General features: G+C 66.5%; 2 protein-coding genes across 2 annotated transcripts; one reads left to right on the plus strand and one right to left on the minus strand.

The window, feature by feature from the left end:
- Positions 1 to 4,054: 4,054 nt before the first annotated feature.
- On the minus strand, positions 4,055 to 4,726 carry LOC120242308 (proline-rich proteoglycan 2-like). The gene has a single exon (XM_039247973.1). It carries the CDS (start codon positions 4,724 to 4,726, stop codon positions 4,055 to 4,057), a length of 672 nt encoding a protein of 223 aa, XP_039103904.1.
- EFNA2 (ephrin A2) lies at positions 4,725 to 17,513 on the plus strand. The gene is made up of 4 exons (XM_039248101.1): positions 4,725 to 4,864; positions 13,603 to 13,916; positions 16,013 to 16,078; positions 16,601 to 17,513. Exons 1-4 carry the CDS (start codon positions 4,725 to 4,727, stop codon positions 16,720 to 16,722), a joined length of 642 nt encoding a protein of 213 aa, XP_039104032.1. The 3' UTR covers positions 16,723 to 17,513.
- Positions 17,514 to 22,666: the final 5,153 nt, after the last annotated feature.

Raw genomic sequence — 22,666 nt, forward strand, 5'->3', positions numbered from 1 at the left:
AGAACTGTGTTCCGGTCCTTGCTCAGGGCTCCCTGCTCTGTGCCACCTTAAACGTGGAGCCCTTCGAGGGCCGTCCCCACCTGACCCTGCTCACACCACCAGCACCTCTGGGGGTGTTTCCCGACGAGCTCTGGGGCAGTCGTGTAGGGGGGCTGGGGCGGCTGCAGCCTTAGGACCCTGCTGTCTATGCCCTTCCCCCTCGGGCTCCTGCGGAAGTGCTGATGGACCTGAGCCCCCATCCTGGGCATCCGGGCCCGCATCCCCGGCGTGGAGTTTGGTGGGTTTCTCTTTGGGCCTTTTTTCCTCGAGAGCTGCTGTTCTGGGTGGATTCTGTTTCTGGTCTGACACCCCCACCCTCTGGAGTTTGGTGGTGGAGCGTCAGAGGGGAGGGGCTCCCCGTTGGCCCGAGCGGCCCCAGCCATGCCATCGTGAGGAGCGGCCACTAGGTGGCAGCCTTGTGCCGCCCAGCCTCTTCCCTGCCGGCAGGTAGAAGGTTGGGGGGGAGGAAGATGGAGCCAAACTGGTGCAGGTGGGCAGGTCGCCCCGTTGGGGTCTCCGTGTCTCGTGCTTCGTCCTGAGCCCCACCTCGTCCCCATGTTCGGTGTGGGCTGAGCCCGCTGCCTACTCGGGGCCTGTCAGCCCCTTGGGCCCATCCGCCTCTCAGGCCAGCTGACCTTCCCTACCACGCCTGCTGCCAGGGGGCAGAGAAGCCATCTCCACCAGGCCCAGCTGGTCGGCCCTCTCGCCAGCCGGGGTGTTCTGCTCAGGGCCCTCGTCTGCTTCCCTGAGCAGCGCTCGGCCTCCTCCACACCCCACGTCTGCTCACGTTTCACCCTTCTCCTGCCTCCGGGAAGCCCTCCCTGACTGCTCCTCCCGCACTGTTCTTGGGAGGGTCCTGCCCTGACAGGCCAGCAGGTCATCTGGGGAAGGTGGAAAACGTCAGGCCCCGGAGACGTCCCACACCCTGCGCCAAGGGCTCTGGCACCTTCTCCATCCGCTCCCCCGGGTCTCCCTCGACGTCTCTGTCTCTGGTTTTGCCTTTGCGTTTCTTTCTCTGACTCTGGACCTCCGCTTGGCTCCGTTTGTGTTTCTCCGTCTGCACGGCCTCTTCCACTTGGTCTTGGTTTCAGTCTGTCTCTCGGTCCGTCTGCCTCTCTCTGCATCAGACCCACTGGGACACGCTTTTAACAGGCACGCAGACACCGTCCCCGGCTCTGCCGCCCTGTGATCTGCGCCCCTTTCCCACAGCTCTGAGCGAATTTGTGAGCTTCAAAAGACACATTAATTACTCTAATGAGGTCAGGAGAGACCCCGAGCTCTGCCATCCGGAGCTGGGAACACGCTGCCTGCCCCCCAGCCCCCCAAGCCCGGCCGTGCCCACCCCAGTCCGGGCACGGTGGGGTGCGCCCACACCCCCAGCATGAGTAATTGGCAGCCCCCGCCCGCCGAGGTTAATGCACTATTAGCAGGAAGCTCTCAGTGGCGAAAAGCCAGGAGAGGGTCCCGTCAGCTTGAGATGAAAGGCCCCGCCTGGGGGCTGCGGGCTAGGGGCCCCTGTGTGCACGTGGGCCCGGTACACGACACCGACAGTCACACATGTGCGATGCACGCGGGACGTGCACTAGCACTTCTGCATGCACATGGGGGTCACCGCAGAGGGTCTCCAGCCTGTGCCAGGTGGGGGTGCCCAGACCCACGGCCCAGGACCCTCTCAGCCCCTCTGGGTACCTCGATGCCCCCCGCACGCCACCACACACGCTGGACACGGCCAGGGGCCAGGTTGGAGCCTCTGGCTCCTGGTTGACTTCCTGCGCAGCTTAAGACCCGGCATGACCCCGGCCTCAGTTCCCCGTCTGGGAAGTAGGGACAGGTGGGAGCCTTGGGCGCCGGGCTGATGCCCCGCGGAAGACCCTTAGAGCCGGAGTGGCAGGCAGATTTGGTCCAGTTCATTATTTAGTAAGAAGCTTCTCCCACGTGTTTTTAGCTTCTTCCCTGGTACGGTGGCCTTTGAAGGTGGAAGGGCGCTGGCACTGACCCTGAGCCGTGGGGACTCACCCGGCGGGTCAGGCCGTGTGCAGCAGGCAGCGGGTGCCGGGCCGGGGGTCATTGGGCTGCAGGCAGTGGGTGCTGGACCAGGGGTGCCAGACACAGGCCAGGAGCCAAGCCTGAGCTTGGCCTTGACAGGACCCTCCCCAAGTCTGGGGCACATCCTCCCAGCCTAAGAGTGCAGACTAGGGTGGACGGGGGCAGACCCCATCGGAGACCCTGCCCTGGATCTGGGCCCGGGGCTCACAGCCGACCCTGAATGACCCCCACCTTTCACTGAGCCTGAACCCAAGACTGACCCCTGTTCCCAGAGTGAACCTGATCGCTGACCCTTGAGTCCAGAGGAAGCTTAGTTCAGAATGACCCCTGGCCCCAGCTGATCCCCCTGCTGGCTGCACTGGAGGCTGAGACGGCCAACGGGAAAGGACAGGGCCTCCTAGGTGCCTGCGTGGCCCCCCGCAGGGCAGGAGTCCCCTGGAGCAGCTGGGCAGCGGCCGTGCCCCCACCCCCACCTTGCCCGGGGCCAGGCCTTGGAGCTGCCCTGCCCTCCCCTCCCCAGGGCCCCTCCTCCACGAGCAGCCATGGGCCGCAGGGAGGTTGAATGGGGGACGCGCGCCTTTGTTCCCGTCCCTGCTCTGGCTCTGACCTTGAGAGAGAGACGAGAACAGAAGGAAAACAGAGCTTCAGCTCAAACCCGGCGGCTCTTGCCTTGGTGGCCCCTGCATGCAAATGAGCAGCCCCATTGCTGGGCCTTGGCCTGTGTCCTCACTGTGTGGCGTGCCCTTCCCGGCTCCCCTCACCCCCTGCAGGCTCAAGTCCTGCTGCCTTTGACAGAAGACACCCCAGCCCCGACTGTGAGGTCCCGTCACGGCAGCTCTCAGAAGGCAGGACTCGGGCCGGGCCGGGCCTGCTGGCGCCCCTGAGCTGCGGCGCCGCTTCCACAGCCCTGCGAGGGACGACTTTGTCACTGCGAGCCGCCACCCCGTGCTCTCCAGGGAGCCAGAGCGGTCAGCCTGGGCTGAGCTGGCCTGTGTTGCCCGGGGCCCAGGCCCGTGTGCCTGGGGTATCCAGGAGTCTATCTGGAGTCCCTGCCAGGTGACCCTGGGCCAGTCCTGGGACTTGGATACCCGCGGTCAGGTAAGAGGTCAAGACCCAGAAAGCCAGGGCACCCCTCACAGGCAGGCTGAGTTCCCAGGGGGCAGGGGACGGAGAACCCCGTGGGGGGCTGGGGAGTTGGGAGGGATAGGCCTTGCTGGGTGAGCAGAATTTTAATGGCACAAAGAAGGGAAGGACTCTCGGAAGAGCCTGCGCAGAGGGTGGGCAGTGGCGGGGGAGGAAGCTCAGGAGACACGCGGCGTGTACCCCCAACACCCTGGAGGTACGTGGCCCGGTGGGTGCCCCCACTCTGCTGGGAGGAAGGTTAGGTTGCCGATCTCAGGCGTCTGCCGCGCTCCCTCGCGTGGGGACATTCAGGAGCTGTTGGCCCTGGACCCTGCGCTCGCACCAGGCCCGGGCAAGCGGAGCAGACCCCGAGCGGAGCGCCCTGGCTGAGCACCGCGGCGCGGCCAGCGCTTGTGACGGAGAACCTCTAGGAAGTCAGGGTCTGGCGGCAGCGGGTGTGGCCCAGGCCCCAGCGGGCTCCCTGAGCGAGTCTGGCCCTCTGGGCCTTTGCTGTAGCTGTGCCCTCTGCCCTGATGCCCTTCCCTGTCTTACTCCCGGGTCAGATTTCGTCTGTGCGCGGACTTTCTGTGCTGTCGGGCTGGAACCTGCAATGGGCTGCTTGGACCCGGTCCTGAGCCGCTCTGACGGGTTTTACCGTATTGGGCGCCTATTATGTGCCGGGTTCGCTCAGGAGCTGAAGCAGGGCTCTTGTTCCATTTCCCAGGAGGGGAAACTGAGGCGCACACAGGCCACGTGACTACCCTGGGGCCCCGGGGAGGCGGCGGTGGGCCTGCACGTGCTGCGAGCACTTGACCAGGAGGAGGAACAGGGAGTTAGCTCAGCCGGGTCAGGGGTTGGAGGGGTTGCATGACCGGCGTGGGGGGCGGGGGGGCGAGGGGGCGGGTGAGTGCCTCGGTGCCTCTTCCTCTCCCAGGGCGGGGCTCCGCGGACTGCCTGCGTGTCCTGATGGAGAGGAGCGCGGGGACCCTTCCGAGGATCGGGGAGGGGGTAGTGGCTCGAGGCCCCCCCGCAGAGGTGGACGTCCCCGGGGCAGGACCCCTTGGCTGCCCCGCCGGGAGGGACAAGCGAGTCTGGGATGGTCTGGCCCCGGGGGCAGGGGTGGGGGGCGCGGCGGAGGCAGGAGGTGGCCCCCGCCCGGCCCCCCGCGTGGCCGGGGCACGGCAGGAGGGGGCGCCCGCGGCCCTCCCGGCGCTCGCGCGGGACAAAGGCCGGAGCCCCGGCCCCTCCCCGGCGGCTGCGGCGGCGGCCCGAGCTGCGAGAGTCCGCGCGGCCGGGGCCGGCGCCCGGGGTCGACCCGCCCGGCGCCCCGCCCGCCGCCGCCTGCCTTCTCGGCGCCCGAGGTCGCGCGCGCCCGGGCGGGGGCGTCCGGGGATCTCCAAGCGCCGGCGCGCCCTCCCCCCGCCCGCCCCGAGCCCGCCCGCTCGGCGGCGGCGGCGGAGGAGGCGGAGACCGCGGGCAGGCGGCGGCCAGGCGAGCGCGGCGGCCGGACCGGGGCCATGGCGCCCGCGCAGCGCCCGCTGCTGCCGCTGCTGCTGCTGCTGCTGCCGCTGCCGCCGCCGCCCTTCGCGCGCGCCGAGGACGCCGCCCGCGCCAACTCGGACCGCTACGCCGTCTACTGGAACCGCAGCAACCCCAGGTGAGCGCGGCCGCGCGCGGGGAGGCGGCGCCGGGGGCCCCGGGCGCCCCCCGCCCCGGCCGGGCCTCCGCGCCCCGCGCCGGGGGCGGCCCCCGCGCGCGCTCAGCCTCGGGAGCGGGTCCGGGGGCGGCGCTGCCGGGCCCCGCGGGAGAGCCCCCGGGGAGTTCCGGCGCCCCGGAGTTCGGGGCGCTCCCGCTCCTCGTGCGTCCTTCCACCCCCCGCCTCCCCCCGAGGGCGCCCCAGCGGACGCCCTGCGCGCCCAGAGCGCCGCCGGCCCCCGGAGTTCGGGCGACCCTCCGGCACCCTCCGAAGCTGCGCGGCCCCGAGCTCCTGTCCCGGACTTGGGGGTCCCCCGTCCTGGGGCCTCTCCCGGGACGCCTGCAGGCATCGGAGTTCGTGGAGATCCCCCGGGGACCCTTGTCGCTGGACTGCGGCGGGTGGGGGAGCACGGCCCCCCGGGGCAGGCGGTCCGCGGGTGCGTCCTGCCAGTGGGTCCCCACGTGAACTTGAGGAAGTTGCGACGCTCCTCCCTGCCAACCCAGGACCGCCTCGGCTCCAGGGGCCCCGTCCTAGCTTTGCAGAGGCGGGGAGACTGAGGAACCCAGGAGCGGTCCCTGGTAGCACCCTCTCCCGACCTCCTGGTGCTGACGGGGAAACTGAGGCACAGAATGCACGAGTGGCTGGCTCAAGGTCACCGTGCGCGGAGAGGAGCTGAGGCGGGGACCTGGGTGGCCTGGTGCCCAGCCTGCTATGCGGGCCGAGGAGTCCTGCCTGCCCGCACAACCTCCACCGCGCCGAGCGCTAAGTGCAATTTGGGGGGCAGCAGGGGTCCTTGTTAATCCGAGTGAGAAAACTTTGCCGGTGACTGACGGTGCCCTGGACCCCTGCAGAAGCCCCTGGGCCGTGCCTGGCTCCCCAGGGCCGGGTGAGCTGGGGGTCCCGTGGGAGGCGGGGCTCGGAGCCCAGGACTCCGGGGGTCCCAGGCTTCCACAGCGCTCCCAGGGCTGTCTGGGCCGCGCACGGGAGCCGACAAGGCCAGCCTCTCTGCTTCCTGTCCCCCTGCCACTGGTCACTTTCGAGTGCCGGCCACGACACCCTCCGGAGCCCGCCGTCCCCTGCCATCCCGTTACTGTCCCCTGGCGTCCTCGGTCCTCGGGCAGAAAGTTGCATAAAGGGCTGTCTTTGAGGCAGGCTCTGGGACAAGGTAGCCAGTGTCCTGTCCTGCCGGGGGGGGCGGGGAGCACCCAGACACCCCCCTCAGTCGCCCAGCTGTGGGCTTGGGCCCCAGGGCCGAGGGCAGAGACCCCGGGCTGCACAGGGACGGCCAGGCCACCGCGGAGTGCGTCCCCCGCGCGGCTGTGCCCTGCTGCTCACATGTGGGTTTGATTAAGGCTCTTCCCTGCGGCCGAGCGGGGAGCCCAACGGGCAGCGCCTCCCCGGCCCAAGTTTTTGGTTTCAGCTTTGGAATCTCCGTCCCAGGCCTGTCCTTTGTTCTAGCAAACACCAAACACATGAGGAGCCTCGAATGGGGACGGAAGGGGGGTGCTGCCTGCCGCCCCACCTGCCTCAGGGCTGTGGACAGGACCCCGGCCCGGGGAGGGAGGCAGCCCCTGGGGCCTGGCTCTGGCCTCGCACGGAGCGTCTCCTGTCGCTGACCTGACGGGCCTGTTCTGACCAGCTGCCCGGTGGCCTAGGGACCCCTCAGGAGGTTCGCTGCCCAGGGCTGGCCTGGGACCGCACCCGGGGATGGGTGTGTGTCGGACCCGGGAGGAGGGCTGGCGCTGGGCCTCAGGTCCAAGGGCGCCCAGGAACGGTGATTTCCCGGGGGCAGCTGCCCAGGGCCGAGGTGCAGGGTCAGCGAGCAGGCCCAGAGCGGGCAGCCGCAGTCCCGCGGGTGGAGACAGGCCGGGTTGGGCGAGTAACGGATCAGTGCTGCGGCAGGGGAGGAGATGGGAGGGGCCGTGCCCAGGAGAAGGGGCGCAGCAGGCACGGGGGTCAGAGCCGGGGCCGGGCGCACTTGGGTGGCGCGCAGGCAGTTGTGGGGGAGCTGCGGAGACCAGCGTGCCCCCCGTGCCCGGCCAGGCCTCGTACCTGCACCAAGGTAATAAGTCCGTGGCTCTGTTTCCCAAATCACATTCTCCTGCCGAGCAGCGCATTTCCTGCGCACACGCAGCTGGTGGACGTAGCCAAGCAGCCCCGTAGCCAAGCAGCCCCATAGCCGCTGTCCCCGCCGCGGCAGTGGGGCTGTGCGGTCCGGGGCTGCCGGCCGGCCGGCTCCTCCCCGGCCCTCGCACCTGTCCGCGGCCGGGGGTCCCGGGCCCTCACGCGGGGCCGCGTGTGCAGACGCAGGGCTCATGCTGTGGGGACGGTCCGGGCGCGCCTCGCAGCCTCAGGCTTCTGCGTGGCTGCCTGTGTGCTGCGTGCAGTCGTGGGGTTTTGTCCGTGGCGTGCCGGGGCCACGCGCGCGCGTGTGTGTGGCGCACACAGGTCTGTGTGGCAGGTGTGCACACGTGTGTGTACGTGTCTGCACGGCGTGTGTGTGTCGGGGGTGCGCGTGCACATCTGCATGTGTGTATCTGCACGCAGGGAGCGCGGGGGGGTCTGTACGGCCGCACACATGTGTCTTCAGCGTATGTGAGCAGCGTGCACACGTGTGTCTGCGCGTGTAGCCCGGCCCTGGCCGTCCCACAGCCTCCGCTGAGGCGGCAGCCAGTCCCACGATGGCGGCTGGAGCTCCCGCCTGCCCGGCGGCTCTTCCTCTGTCCCCTCCTCCAGACCGGGGCGGGGGGGGGTCCTTGCTAGGGAAGCGTGCGTGGGACCCGGGGCCCCGTGCTGCCTTGGTGTAGAGGGGTCACCAAGGTCCGGAGCTGGCGCTTTGCAGGGTCCCTGCTGTCCCCAAGAGTCCCCCACCCGAGGGAGACCTGCGGGCCCGCATGTGCAGGCGGGGCTGTGGGCTCCGGACCCATCCTGACCAGGCTCCCCTCAGCCGGCCGCCCTCACACGGGGCTGCGTGTGGATTTGAACGCGGTTTCGTGTGCTTCTGGGGGGGGGGCGGTGCACGTAGGAAAATGGCGACAGGAGAAGGGGCTCTCCCACAGTGGGGGTGCCGGGCAGCCGTGGTCCCCGGGGCGCTGCAGCCTGGCCGGGGCCTCTGCGGAGGATCGGCTTTGACCAAGGGATGCCGTATTTTGCTGTATGAGGGTTTTTTGTTTTGTTCGAGAAAGGTTGGTCTGCCTGGCCTCGGGGCTTGGAGGGCGAGGCCCTGTGGGTCTGGGTACCGGGGCCTGGAGGGGGTCGTGGGGGGGCCGTGGGGAGCCCAGGCTTGGACTCAGGGTTCTGGAAAACCAGGGCAGGAGCTCCTGCGGCGGCTTGCCTGCCCGGAGCCTCCGCGTCTCCGTCGGTGGGGGCCGCAGGCGTGGCAGTCGGCAGACGGTGGCGGGGCGCATGTGGCCGGGCACGGCCCCGGCACGACACGAGGGGCTCGGAGGTCCCCGACAGAGAAGGTACCTGGGGCAGCTTCTGCAGGAAAAAAGAGGGGGCTCTGGGGCTGGACCCCAAATCTGCACGGACAACGACGGTCCAGCCCGAAGGACAGGCTGAGGACCCGCTGAGGGGCCCGGGGTGGGGGGCGGTTCTGAGGGGCCCTCACCCCCCACAGGCCTGGGCAACTTCCTTCCGGGTCTGAAGCTGGGGCTGCAGGCTTCCTGGGGTCCGATGAGCGGGCGGGCATTCCCTGTCCCCAGCCTCGGTCCCTCCCGCCGCGGACCCCCCTGGGCAGCCTCGGTGTGCAGGTGAAGACGCTGGGGCTGGGGGTGTGCTGTCCCCGCCGCGGCCCGCGGCCTCTGCCTGCTGAGGAGCTCTGACCGCCGGGGCCCCAGCAGACATCTCCCTGAGGTCCGTGGGCTCCTCAGGGTCACGGGGGCATTCGGGGGGCTCTGGGAGGCAGTGCTTCTGAGGGCCCGCCTTCCATCGGCCCGTCTGCAACCCCTAAGACAGGCCCGTGTGCCCCCCGCGGCACCCCTGCACCCCTTCCCTCATCCTCGGGAATGGGGGCCACGCCAGCCTTGGTCCATCATGTGGCTTTGGTGGGGGGGGGTTCTCTTCCGGAGACGAGTCCAGAGGGAGGGCCTGGCTGTGTCCCGCCTGCCCGGCCACCGTGCTGCCTGTGCGCCGCCACACAGCTGATGGCAGGTGCGCTGAGCACAGGCCGGCTTAGTCTCAACCTCAGACAGACTTTGAACTCGGCCGGGTGTCGCCCCCATGCCTGCTCTCTTGCGCCCCCGTGGGGGGGAGGGGCTCAGCCGCCATGCCTCGGCCTCCCTGTTGGACCTGGGGATTTGGGCTTCGAGGGGCTCCATTCACCACGTGAGCCCAGCTGTCCCCTCCGCTGGCCCAGCCGCAGCCCTGCCCCCGTCCGGTCTGCCCGCCCCGCTCGGTCTCACGGGCCCCGGAGGGAGTGACTCATCCGCGGCTCCGGGGAGCAGGCGCGGTGGGGCTGGCCCCCCTCCCGGAGGCTGCCGAGTCCGAGGCTGGCTAAGAAACACGGGGGCAGGGGCGGGGCCAGGTCCGCCCCTGCGGTGCGCCATGCGGCCATGCGCCTGCTGAGCCCGGGGTCCAGAGGGGGGCCGACCTCTGGCTTCAGCTCCAGGCTTGCTGCTGCCCTTTACCCCGTGCACGCACCCTTTCTGAGGCTGACCCCGCACCACCTTGGGGCCGGGGTCTCTGAGGCCCCACCCGGCACCTGAGCTCCCTCCCCCCGCCCACCGCAGCAGGAGGAAGGTGGCCAGGCCTCAGGTGGCGTGACGGAAGCTGGGGGTGGGTGCCGAGGCCTTGGGGGCCTCGCTGGGGATGGCAGTGGGAGGGGCTGACCCTGCCCGGCCTGGGCCTCGGGAACCGGGGACGGGGCGGCCTGAGTGTGGCCGTCCCCCCCACCCCAGCCCTTGGCAGGAGGCCCCTTTACTAGGAGGCGTGACTGAGTTCGGGCCAGGGAAAGGGTCCCTAGTGCAGCCAGCAAGGATGCTGCCGCCTCACCCCTGCCTCAGCTTGGGGGGGCAGCAGAGCCCTCCCCACTCCCATTTTGGGTGAGACTCCTAATTAGTTGCTTTGCTATTAGCATCTAATGACTTGACAATGGCCCGATTGGAGCTAATTAGCTGCGGGCTGGGCAGCTGCGGGGGTAGGGGTGGGGTTGGCGGGCAGGGTGGGGTCCAGCAGGGGCTGGGAGGGCTGCCTGGAGGAGTGCACGCTGGCAGGCAGCCGCCAGTGTGAACAAGAGTGGGGGCGAAGGTGTGGCGCGGGAGAGGGAAGGCTGTACGTCTGAAAGCCTCAGGAGCCCTCTGTCTGGGAACCCATCCCAAGTCAGTCATTAACCCCTTAGTGAGAATTTTTATCTCTATCTGCTGCTCCCATGGAGTATTTGCATATCAGGCTTCCGCACTAATGGAGAAAATGAAAGCTTTGTGTTTCTTGCACCGGCTTGGTTTTGGGGTTGGGCCCTTCCCCCACACAGGCGCCACCCTGAGCAGGGGCCGGGCGCCCGCCCCTGGTTTGCCCGCCAACTTGGAAGCAGGAAATGCCAACGCAGCAAGGCCATCGCTAATTTAGAGCCGGGGAGGGGAAATCTTAGGCAGCCGGGGCTTGGGTGTGGGGGGCTTTCTGTGAGCCCCCTGCCTGGGGTCCTTACCCCACGTGTGGCCCACTGTCTGCTCCCTGTGACTCTGGCACCTCAAAGACCTTGAATCTTTGGCCTTTGTTTGATCAACACACGCGTGGAGGCATAATGCTCAGGGCCTGTGCTGGCAGCGAGGGTAGGGGTGAGGAGGCTGCCCCCACGGTCCGGGAGGGCGGACAGCAGACTGTGTGAAGGTAAAAATATGATGTTGGAACGAGAGACGTGATGAGGGGGCAGAGGCGGGTGAGAGCATGCCAGGCAGAGCAGCACGTGCAAAGGCCCTGGGGTGGGAACAGGAGCAGCCAGAAGGCTGGTGTGGCTGGAAGAGAGTGAGCTGGGGGCCGTGGGAGGGCGACGAGGGTGGGGCAGTGGAGCCACATGGGCCTCATGACCTGGGGGGACTGTGAGTTTTATTCCAAGCGAGGGGGAGCTTGGAGCCCCTGCCTCAGTGGGTCTGGTTTACACTGAGAAAAGCGAGCCCCGGACTTGGGGAGGCCAGGAACCTGGCCCGCCTGGTGGGGCCCAAGCCTCCAGCCTCTGAACCGGCAAAGCAGCCTTGGGTTGGGATGTTTTCCGGAAGATGAAAGGGGCGAGGAGAGTGGTGTTGGTCCAGTGCGGGGGGCAGGGGGGGGGGCAGGCCTGCGGGAGGGGCAGGGGCAGGGGTGGAGCCAGAGGGCCTGCGAGGCTCGGCAGCCCCACCCCCCACCCTCCGAGTCCGTTCACCTTGAGGGGCTCTGCAGAGGCCGAGTGTGCACCCGCCTCAGCGGGCCAGGGATGAGAGGGGAGACTGAGGGCCGGGGGGCCAAGGCCAGCACGGCAGCAGGGCCCCGTGTCCCCCTCCCCCCCTCCCCTCCCCTGCAGGGTCGGGCAGGCGCTTGGCCACGGCTGTCATCGATTGGCTGATCAATGGGGCTTTCAATGGGCTGGGAAGGAGCAAAAATGACTTTTGAAAAAGCCTGGAGTGGCTTTTGCATCGATCTCGCCCAAGCAGCCAGAGCACATAACCAGTCCATGAGACCCCTGGCTTGGCCCGGCAAGGGGCAGCCGAGGGACGGGCAGGGCCGCTGCCTGACCCTGCCCCGGCCTGCCCCTGCCCCTGCCCCGGCCTGACCCTGACCCTGTCCCAGCCTGGCCCTGACCCGGCCTGACCCTGACCCTGCCCTGGCCTGACCCTGACCCTGTCCCGGCCTGGCCCTGCCCCGGCCTGACCCTGACCCTGCCCTGGCCTGGCCCTGACCTGGCCTGACCCTGCCCCTGCCCCGGCCTGACCCTGCCCCAGACTGACCCTGACCCTGTCCCGGCCTGGCCCTGCCCCGGCCTGACCCTGACCCTGACCCTGTCCCGGCCTGGCCCTGCCCCGGCCTGGGCCTGACCCTGACCCCTGCCCCGGCCTGACCCTGCCCCAGCCTGACCCTGACCCTGTCCCGGCCTGACCCTGACCCTGTCCCAGCCTGACTCTGGGCTGCCCTGCCTCTGTGCAGGGCCTGCTATGTACATGCCTGGAGTTCTCAAGGACTGTCCCCATTGTACAGAGTTGGAAGTTGAGGCTTTGAGAAGAGAATGAAGCAGAAGACGTAGCTGGGTGCAAGCCCGCGCCTACGCACAGAAGAACCACGTGCAGCCACAGCTGACCTCCACTCCCTGGGTCTCACTGCTACATACACTGAATCTGCAAACAGGACCCCACTTCCGTGGGGTGGGCAGGGCTCCCCATTCCTGGATGACCCTGAGAGCAGGGAAGGGTCTGGAGGTGAATCTGCTCCCTCTGACCCTCCGAGCCGGTGTTCTCGGGAGTCTCGACCTCTGCGGCTGAGCTCCAGTGTCAGGCTGGGAAACTGAGGCACAAATGGGCAAGGTCTCTGCTGCCTGGCCCCCACCTCGGAGGGGGTGGAGTCCCGGAGCCGTCCCCCAACCTGGTGCAGAGCCTCTGGGCTGCAGGGGGGACAGCCAGGTGCCAGCTGAGAATCCCGCCCCCCCTCGGGTGCGGCCGGCATGGGGGCTGGGGCACAGAGGCGGTGCAGGGCGAGCTGGGATCCAAGCAGCCTGGGCCCTTTCTGCCCTCAACCCTCACTGGGCCTCAGTTTCCACGCCTGTATGGAGAGGGAGGAGGGACTCCCCACCCTCCCTGCTCGGGCCTTTTATGTGCTAATAAAGCTCCTCTCCCAAGGCCCCCTGTCCCACCTCGGTCCTGGCTGCGTTTACATGACAGGGACCCAGGGGACCTCGTCCCGGAGATCTAAGGGCTCCTGGCGCTGTAGCCTGAGGCAGTGATGGTGGGGTGGTGGGGGGAGCTGACCTCCATCCTCGCCAGATGAGGCTGGGTCTGGGGGAGCTCCCCAAGGAAGGGGCACGGGCTGCGTGGCAGTTGAGACCTCCAGGGCAAAGGCTGGGAAGCAGGGGGGGGGGGCCTGGTGAGGTGGCCAGAAGGGTGGGGGGCAGCTGCCAAATTGCAGAGGCTCTGGAAGGAGGTCACACGGGACTAAAGGAGTTGAAGCTGGGGGTCGAACCCGGAGCACCTCTGAGCTGGGCTGGGGCGTCCTTCACGCCAAACCTACCCCCCGCAGGGAAACTGAGGCGAGGAGAGGGGTCCGAGCCAGCCCCCCGGGGGCCCAGAACACCCAGCCCGCGGCCCCACACCACCCTGTGCCTTCTTGGCAGGCAGATCCACAGGAAGGAGCGCGAAGGCGGCTGCATGTGGTGGGCAGCATGGGGCCTGCCTGGAGGAGGGGACATAGCAGTCAAGCAGTAACATGTTTTTGGAGAGGGACCTCATCATGGGGGGAGCAGCGTGTGCCAGCCCTGCCTGTCACGGAAGGCCCCAGATGTCCGGCCTCGGAAGGGAAGCGGGGTCCCAGGGGCCCTGCACGACTGCATGCGGTTACCCAGAATGCCCGGCGGCCGCCCCTCCTCCCTCTTGGGGGGCGGGCGGCTCCAGGGCTGGGCCCTGCCCCGGGGCGCGGGTTCCGGCCCGGCCCGGGGTGGGTGGGGGTGCAGGGCGGCGCCCGCCCGCGCTGACCGGCGCCCCGGTCCCCCACCCGCCCCCCGGCCTCCGCGGCGGCCGGGCCAGGTTCCACGCGGGCGCGGCGGACGCCGGCGGGGGCTACACGGTGGAGGTGAGCATCAACGACTACCTGGACATCTACTGCCCGCACTACGGGGCGCCGCTGCCGCCGGCCGAGCGCATGGAGCACTACGTGCTCTACATGGTCAACGGCGAGGGCCACGCCTCCTGCGACCACCGGCAGCGCGGCTTCAAGCGCTGGGAGTGCAACCGGCCCGCGGCGCCCGGGGGGCCGCTCAAGTTCTCCGAGAAGTTCCAGCTCTTCACGCCCTTCTCCCTCGGCTTCGAGTTCCGCCCGGGCCACGAGTACTACTACATCTGTGAGCACGGGGGGCCGGGGGTGCACGGGGTGCTGGGGGAGGGGGCGGGGGGCCGGGGGTGCACGGGGGTGCTGGGAGAGGGGGCGGGGGTGCACGGGGCACCAGGGGCAGCTGTGGGGTGTCAGGGGCTCAGGGGTGAATGGGGTGCAGGGGGGGACCCGGGGGTGTATGGGGCACGGAGACGTGGGTGGGGAGTGGGGGGAGGGGGCCAAGTGCAGGGAGTGTTGGAGCAGCACGTGTGGGGAGGAGGAGGCAGAGACAAGGGGGTGGCGGGGCGCGGGCCAGAGAATGTGGAAGGGGGAGACTGGTGGCACTGGGGTTGGGGGTCAGCAGAGGCCTGTTATGGGGAGATGGGGTCTGGGCTGGCCCTGGCCTCTGTGTTCCCTGGTCAAGCTCTTGAATGGAATCATCATCCTTCTAGCCAGCCCCAGAGGACTCACTATCAAGAGTCCCCATTTTACAGATGGGGAAACTGAGTCTCGGAGTGGGGCTGAGATCACAAACCCTCAGCTGCCCCTGCATGACCTGTCTCCGGGTCAGCCCACCTTTGCGCTCGTGGGCGCCGAGAGCAGGGGTCTTCACTGCTCCTCCCCCACCCCGAGGGAGACAGGCGTAGGGACCCTGGTGGTCAAAGCCAGGGGTGAAGGCAGAGCTGGTGTTCTGCCCATCACACCCTGGGTTGGGCAGGGAGCTCCCAAGCCCACCCCGGCGGCCTCCCCCTCAGGCCCCCCCTCAGGCCCCCCTGGCCCAAGATTCCCCTCGGACTGTGGAAGCTGCTTTTCAAAGCTTGGGGACCCTGAGGCACGCCCGCCCCGCGGCAAGTGGGCCGGGCTGAGGGCAGGCTGCCCCCTGCTCACCAGGGGCATCCAGGGGGCATCCTTCTTCCTCCCGGACAGACCACTGGCAGGGGCTGGGGAGCCCCCACCCTGCCGTGACTCGGCCGCCCGTTACTCTCCACGCACCTTAGCGGGGAATGCGGGAGCCTGGGCACCGGCCCCGCCAGCGTGGGGCACCGTGTGGGGCTGCCGTCTGTGCAGAGCCGCTGCAGCTCGGGGGGCCGCCGAGACCCCGTTTCTCAGCCTCCTGGGGGCCCGCAGGGAGCCGGGTGGGGGGCGGGGTCCGCCCCGGGGCTGGGGGGGGGCGGCCCCTCCACACCCTCGGTCCTGCCGAGTCAAATCAAACTCCGCGAGGCTCCCTTCTTCTGCTCTGTTTGGATTATTTTCCTTTTAATTCAAGAAAGAAGCGGGTGGAGGCAGGGAGAAGGTGTTTAAATTAAGTCCTCATAATATAAGAAAAATTACATTTTTCTTTCCAGGACGAGAGTTTCATAAAGATAATTATTGTAATTATTCGTCCTATCTCTATGACGAATGTTATTTTTATTACATGCTTTTTTATCTTCATCTCCCAGCGTGAGGGGCTTCTGGGGGACGGGCAGAGGCGGCGGCCAGCAGGCGGGTGGGGGGCGGTCGTGCACACGGGGTGGGGGGTGCCCGTGCCATTCACTGCCAGCTCCCAGCCCTTCCGGGAGCTTCCTTGTGGGCCAAGAGGCAGGAGCAGTAAAGGTGGGCTCTGGAGCTGAGGACCCAGGGCTTCGGCCTCCCCGTGAGCGTGAGGCCTGGGTCCAGCAGGGTGCGCCCCTCTCCGCGTGAGGGGGGGCATAGCCTGTCTCCCGGGGGTGACTGTCTTCTGTTGGCTCCCAGGTGGAGGTAATCATTTCCAGACACAGGAGGCCCAGATGGGGGGTGACTTGCCCACGGCACCAGATCAGTCGTTCGGTTACACTGATTTTTGTTGTTGATTGGTTAAAAACAAACATTTTTATTCATCACTTTCAAGCCTTGCTCTGTGCTGCCTTGGGGTGAGATAGAACCAGACAGACACCCCCAGTCTCTGGGGTCGGGGTTCAGCAAAGGGAGGAGCAGGGGGAGTGTGCAGGACTTCTGGGAAATAGAGGGCATTACTTCTGGGGCTTTGACGTGTGATTAGGAGTTTCATGGGTGGAACCTCCCCTAGCCTTGGGGCAGGGACATGGCCCCAGGAGGTCTCTGGCACTGAGCCCCCTGCCCAGCAACCCCCGTCCCCTTGTCTTCCAGCTGCCACGCCGCCCAATGCTGTGGACCGACCCTGCCTGAGGCTGAAGGTTTACGTGCGGCCGACTAGTAAGTGCTCAGGGCATCGTGTAGGGTTGCACCCCCCCCCCCGTGTCCGGAACCCACAGAGCCCGTTGAGTGGTCAGCAGAGCCGGGGAGTGGTCAGAACACGGCCCTGGGAGTCCCACAGCCTCAGCAACGGCTGGGGCGGCTCCTGCGCCCGGGCCTCGGTGTCCTCGGGTGTAAATGAGGACATTCAGACCCTCGGCACCGAAGGTGAAGCCTGTGACCCCGCCCTCTGCCCCTTTCATCCAAGAGTGAACTCCAGGAAAGTCCCCCATAGACCAAAAGTGCCCATTTTCTTGAAACGTCGTAATTGTATCCAGAGCCTGTGACTTCACCCAGGTGCCAACACACGTTATTTGGCACCTGCTGTTTGCCATGCTCTGCACCGAAGGAAGGCACAGCCCCAGTCGAGATGGACAGAAATCTCGGAGTCTGGGAGGTGCAGCAGAGGAAGAATGTGGGTGAGGGGGTGCGGCCAGTTGGGGGGGGCCACCTGCTGACCATCCCGTCCCCGTGTCCCCCCAGACGAGACGCTGTACGAGGCCCCGGAGCCCATCTTCACCAGCAATAACTCGTGCAGTGGCTTGGGCGCCTGCCAGCTGGCCCTCACCACTGTCCCTGTGCTGTGGACCCTCCTGGGCTCCTAGGCCCCGCCCACCGGGACGGCCCCGCCCAGCGAGAGGCCCCGCCCACCGGGACAGCCCCGCCCAGCGAGAGGCCCCGCCCCCCCCAGAGGCGGCCTGAGGCTGGCGAGGCTCCTGCCCCGCCGGCCGGGCCGCGCCAGGACCAGCCCCGGGGGCCGTGGCTAAGCGGCCGGTGTGTGTCCAGCCTCCCGGCCAGGCCATCTCTTCCAGGTGCTGGAGAAGCCCAGGAACCTCTCGGCAGTGTTGTTCTTTTACGGCTGAATCAGAAAGACTTGAGTTTTTAATTTAATTTATTCCTTGCTGTTGCCGGTGACTTTGGGAAGGAAACCGTGGATGCTGCGTGGGTCCCTGGCCCCCTGGAGACCCCTGCTCTGGCCACTCCATTTGCTGGGTCCTGGCTGGAGGCCACTGTGGACCTCCCAGGTGCCCTGGAACAGGCTGGTCTGAGAGGGAAGGGGCCAGGGATGAGTGCCCCTAACTCTGGTCCAGGAATCCGAGCCCACCTCAGACCCCCGCCCCCCTCCTCGCTCCCGGTGATGACCGCTCCGCAGAGTGGACATCAGGTGTTTGAGCAGAGGCCGCTGTGGCGCCCTGGCCCCGTCACAAGCCCGCCCCCTTGACTTAGAACCACTTAGGCCCCACCCTGTCCCCCCTGCCACTGGTGATCGCCCGGAGGCCAAGAAGACGTGACGTTTCTGTAAATAGAGCCAGCAAGTATATACTGTGATTTATTTTTACCGTATTCCTAAAGACGGCCTGGAAAGTTTCTTTTTTTCTTACCCCTTCACAGGAGGGGGGGGCACTTTTATTTTGGTGGGGGGTGGGGGGACTTTTTAGAGTAGAAGCCGCACTTTGCAGTAAGCTCGTGTGTCTGTCGGAGCCCCTCCCCCTACTCTCGGAACTAATAATGTTTATAAAAAAAGAGAAAACAGGACAAAACAAAAAGCGGGGGCCACCCCACCAAGAAAAGACAGCTCCCCCAGACACTTTAAGGAAGCAAACTGCATTTATACAGATTTCATATTTCCTACCCGCCTTTCCTGCTCTGTGTTTTATACATATTATATATAGATGTATATACAGAGGCTCCTGGATGCGGGGGGTGGGGGGGCTTTTGTAGGGGCGGCTGGGCGGGTGGCGTCGCCACGCCTGGAGCTGGTGACTGGGACCCCCCTCCATTACAATCAACTTTGGATTCTGTATTTTTTTATAATAAAATGAGTGTAAACTTCAGGGGTGTGCATGTGTGTCTGGGGCCATCGGCCCCAGTTAGAGGGGCCCTTGGGGGTAATAACCGGGAGGAATGGGACTGGACTCTGCCAGGGAGAGGCGCCCTTGAAGACCATCGGGATCCGTCGGGATGCATTCTTTGCTTGTTTGGAGGTTAGGCCCTGGGATGAGCATCTTACGGGGTGCTGTCTCCTTCACTGCCCTCCACGGGCTTTGGTTTCCCCTCTGAGAAATGGGAACAAGCCCCCTGCTCCCCGGGGCAGCTGGGGGGGTGGAGGGAGGAGCCCGGCTGGCTGAGATGCCCGGACCGGGGCTGCCCAGGGCTTCCTGCTCCCCAACCTTGCGGGGAGGCGGGCCCTCCCATCCTGTGACATCGTGTCGCCAAGATCTGCTGTGTGACTCAGTTTCCCTAACTGCCCAGGGCAGGGTGAGGTCTGTCTGTTGCTTTTTTAAGTTATTATTATATCTACAGTTTGTTTATTTTGAGAGAGAGAGAGAGAGAGCGTGCGCACAGGGAGGGGCAGAGGGAGAGAATCCCAAGCACCCCGACTCCAGGCTCAATCAACGAACAGTGAGATCATGACCTGAACTGAAATCAAGAGTCAGAAGCTTAACGGACTGACCCACCCAGGGGCCACGCCCCCTTTTTAAAATTTTAATTTTACTTTAGAGCGTGAGCAGGCGAGGGGCAGAGGGAGAGAGAGGGAATCCTAAGCAGGCTCCATGCTCAGCACAGGCTCAATCCCACCATCCAGGGATGGTGACCCAGGCCGAAATCAAGGGACGATGAAGGCACTGAGCCACCCAGGCGCCTCTGTCTGTAGCCTCTCAATCCCTTTCTGGCTTTGCAAAAGGCACGTGTCGGGGGCCGTGGGTCCCGGGGCCTTCACCCCGGCCTAGCCCCAGATGGGGGCACAGAGAGGCTGAGGGGCCACCCAGCAGGCCCTCTCGGCTGCTGGTCGCCTTGGCGGTGCGTCCAGGACCCAGCCTCTGGGGCACAGTTAGCGGGGCGGAAGGGCTGACTGCTAATTAATTCGGCCGAGCTGGGCCCGCGACAGGGCCGGCGTCTTAATGAAGCCCGTGAGCGGCACAAAGGCCCCTGTGTGCGCCCCGCCCGCCCTGCCCGGGTCTCGGGATGCACGCGGACGCCGCACTGCGCACCGCGGAGGGAGACCCTGAGGACCCACTGCCCCAGCCAGGACCCCGAGCCCCAGGGGAGGGAGCCGGAGGCAGGACTCAGTCCCCGGCCGTGGGGCGGGATCTTAGCAACTGACCGTCATCTTCTTATTAAAGAAAAAGTTATTGAGATACAATTCACACAGCACACCACCCACCCATTTAAGGTACAATCCCAGGGGCGGCTGGGGCTCCGTCGGTGGAGTGTCTGGCTTCAGCTCAGGTCATGATCTCGCGGTCTGTGAGTTCGAGCCCCGTGTCGGGCTCTGTGCTGACGGCTCGGAGCCTGGAGCTGCTTCCGATCCTGTGTCTCCTGTGTCTCCCTCTCTCTCTCTGCCCCTCCCCGCTTGCTCGCGCGCTCTCTCTCTCTCTTTCTCAGAAATTAAAAAAAAATTAAAAAATTAAAAAAGAAGTATAATCCCACAGTTTTTAGTACATTCACAGAGTTATGCAACCATCACCTCTATCCAATTCCAGAACATTCCGTCACCCCAAAGGAAGCCCTGCCCCCATCACCAGTCACCCCCAGCCCCTGGTACCCCGTCCTGTTCTGGACACGTCTCGCACGTGGACTCACACCTGCGTGGCCTCCCGTGTCTGGTTCCCTCCCTGAGCATCATGTGTTTGGGGTCCGTCCGCGGGGCGGCGGGTGGGGGCGCCTCGCCCCTGCTCGCTGCCGAGGGACATTCTGTGTGTGGATATATCACATTTGGTTTATCCATGCACCAGTTCATGGACGTTTAAGGCATTTCCAGTTTTTTAAGACAGAATTTTAGCACGAAAGTTGACCTTGGATGGGTAAGGACAAAAACAGTCTTGCTCCACCTCAGGGTCTTGGCGCATGCTGTTCCCCTGTGTAGTGTACCCTTCCCGCAGGTCACTGATCGGCTCTCTCCCGGAGACCTTTCAGATTAGGTCACACGTCCTCTCCCTGGCCAGGTGGCCCCTCACCCCACACCCTCCATGTGGTATCGCTGATTCTTGCCTGTTCTCCCTCCCCCCCCCCCCCGAGGTTCCCAGGGGGCAGGGCCTGTCCTGTTGGGTCATCACCGGGGCCCAGGGTGGGACACTCCCCTTGGGTTTGTCATCTGCTATGTGCATAGACACGCACACGCGTGTGCAGAGAAAGCACCTAGCCGCACTCGCCCACGCACACTCTTACTACCTCCCGGCTGCTTGCGTTTAGGGCCTGGGTCGCCAGGCCGCCCACCACTGCCTCAGGGACCACTGTCAACATGAGGAGGGGCTGCTCACACCCAGGGCTGTGTTGTGTTCATGGGGACCCTGCGGCCCCCTCCAGCCCCCCTGTGCCCCCCCAGCCTCTCTGCAGGCCCCCTGGGCAGCCCTCTGTATGTGGCCCCTGAGCAGAGGGCACTCGAGGCAGGTTATTAATGCTGCCTGGGTGCCCTGCCAAGGGGAGGGGGTCTGGGAGGTGGGGGGGGAGCACTTCCGCCTGCTCTGGGTGAGATTTGTGGTTGTATTGCTTTGGGGGGTCAGCCCTCAGTCCCAGGATGGGGCGCTGGCTTCCCTGCTCCATCTCCACTGGGAAAAAGACCGAAGACCCCAGCACCCCTGACGCTCAGGGCTGGGGACTCCCCTGAATTCAGGGGTCCTGGGGAGCCCCTCAAGCACAGTCATGCTGCTGGAAGCCCCCATGGCTCCTGCGTCCTGCTTCGAGGAACCACCAGGGTCCTCCCCCTGCTCCCCCACCCTCCCTGGGTGCACCCAGCCCCACCCCCCCAGGGCCACTGCCCTGCCCGCACCTTCCCTCCCTCCCCCTCCCTGCTCCTCGAGGCCCCAGATCTGGTCTGTCTCCTCTAGACGTCAGCTCGCTCGGGCGGGAATCCTGGTTGCCGCTGAGTCCTCAGTGCCTAGAATGTGCCCGGTACACAGTAGGCGCTCCATGAATTCTCGTTGATGGAATGAATGCATGAATGTGGCAGCCACCTGATCAGGAAACTGAACATAACATACGAATGATTGGTGTTTCCGATGCCAGTGTCGGCGATCCCAGCAGGCACTGAGCGCGCACCTACTGTGTGTGCCTAGTGCTGGGCCCTTCCTGGGTCTGCGTGCCCTAGTGGCCTCCGGGCTCAGTATCTGGGGGACTTTCAGGCCATGGGGGGAGGCCACGCTGCTGGAGCCCCTGATCAGGCTGCAGGTGGCCAGGCGGCCACTGATGGACAAGTAAAAAGCACGTTCACAGCCCAGAAGCCCCCGGGGAGCAATAGATCACTGCACAGTGACACCCAAGCCGGAAATTAAGTGGACGCAGACAGGCAGGTGTGGCCAGCAGGGCAGGCTGCCCTGGGAGGGGGGTTCCTGTCCCTTGCCGCCCCCCCCCCCCAGCTGCTGGGCCGCAGGCATCATTAGATGCCAGGCCTCTGGGCTGGGGCTGGGTGTGGGCAGGAGGGGCGGGGGCCGCATGCCAAGCAGGCAGCAGGTCCGCACAGACACAGGCAGAGACCAGACTGGGGGACAATCCGGGCGCAGCCGTGGAGGCGGACGGGGGCGGGGGGCCACGGGAGGCTCTGGGGCAGGACTGGGACCCAAGGAGGAATGGACCCTGGAGGGTGGGGGCGGCCAGGCATGAGGAGCTGCACCGCCCGCCCCTGGGGGGTCCAGCGCCTCTGCCCCCTGCACACCCCCTGCCTCGGGGGCCCTGCGGGCGCTCTCCACACTTCTGGGAACCTCAGGGTTGCGGGTGGAGACCCCTGCCACTGAGGCCAGAGACTGGGAGAAACTCGGCGGGGGGGGGGTACTGCTTAGCGGTAGTCAGTCCCGGATGCGCCTGGCAGATGCGGGAGGCTGAGCGGCCAGGGCCCCACAGACAGTGCAGCCTGTGGGGGGCACTGAGTGGTCGGGGAGACGGCTCTCCTGTGCAGATGGGGACAAGGCCCCACCAGGGCCCTCTGGTCCTTGGAGTGAGTCCAGGGTGACCCCCAGGCCTCCGTGCGACCGGGATTTGGATCTGAAGGAGGCCTAGGGCAGCCCGGGGGATGAGGTCAGAGATCCCCCCCCTCCCTGTCCAGCAGCCAGGAAGCATTCCTGGGTCCCCGCGCTGGGGACCCCAGGGACTGCCCTCTCCCTGAAGCTCTCATGTACCAGCTTGGGTCTGGGAGCCCAGGAGCCCTGCTGTGGGCTCAGTCGCCCCCCGCCCCCTAAAGGCAGTGCCTTTCCCTCTGGGCCTGGGGCGCTGGCCTGACTCCCAGGCTGGGTGGGGGTAGAAGCGTCCAGGAGAGATCCCGGAAAGTCATTTCGGCGGATCCCCTCCCCCTGGCCTCCCAAGCCCGAGCTGGGGGGGGGGGGCACTGCTGGAGCGCAGGGGGGCGGAGATGGCGCTTCCCCGAGCCCCCACCCCCAGCCCCCAGCCCCCTCCCCCGAGCCCCCTCCCCTGAGGGCTCCCGCGATCTTCCGAATGATCCTGATCGATCCCGGCACCTTCGAGGGCTGCCCAGGTCGGAGGAGCGGGAAGCCGAGCCCCGGGTGGGCGCGTGGCCGCAGCCGGGAGAGGGTCCCGGGGGGGGGGGGCGGCGGGGGG

The sequence above is a fragment of the Hyaena hyaena genome, unplaced genomic scaffold, assembly GCF_003009895.1.
Source record: "Hyaena hyaena isolate Hyena2069 unplaced genomic scaffold, ASM300989v1 scaffold_302, whole genome shotgun sequence".
Taxonomy (NCBI): domain Eukaryota; kingdom Metazoa; phylum Chordata; class Mammalia; order Carnivora; family Hyaenidae; genus Hyaena; species Hyaena hyaena.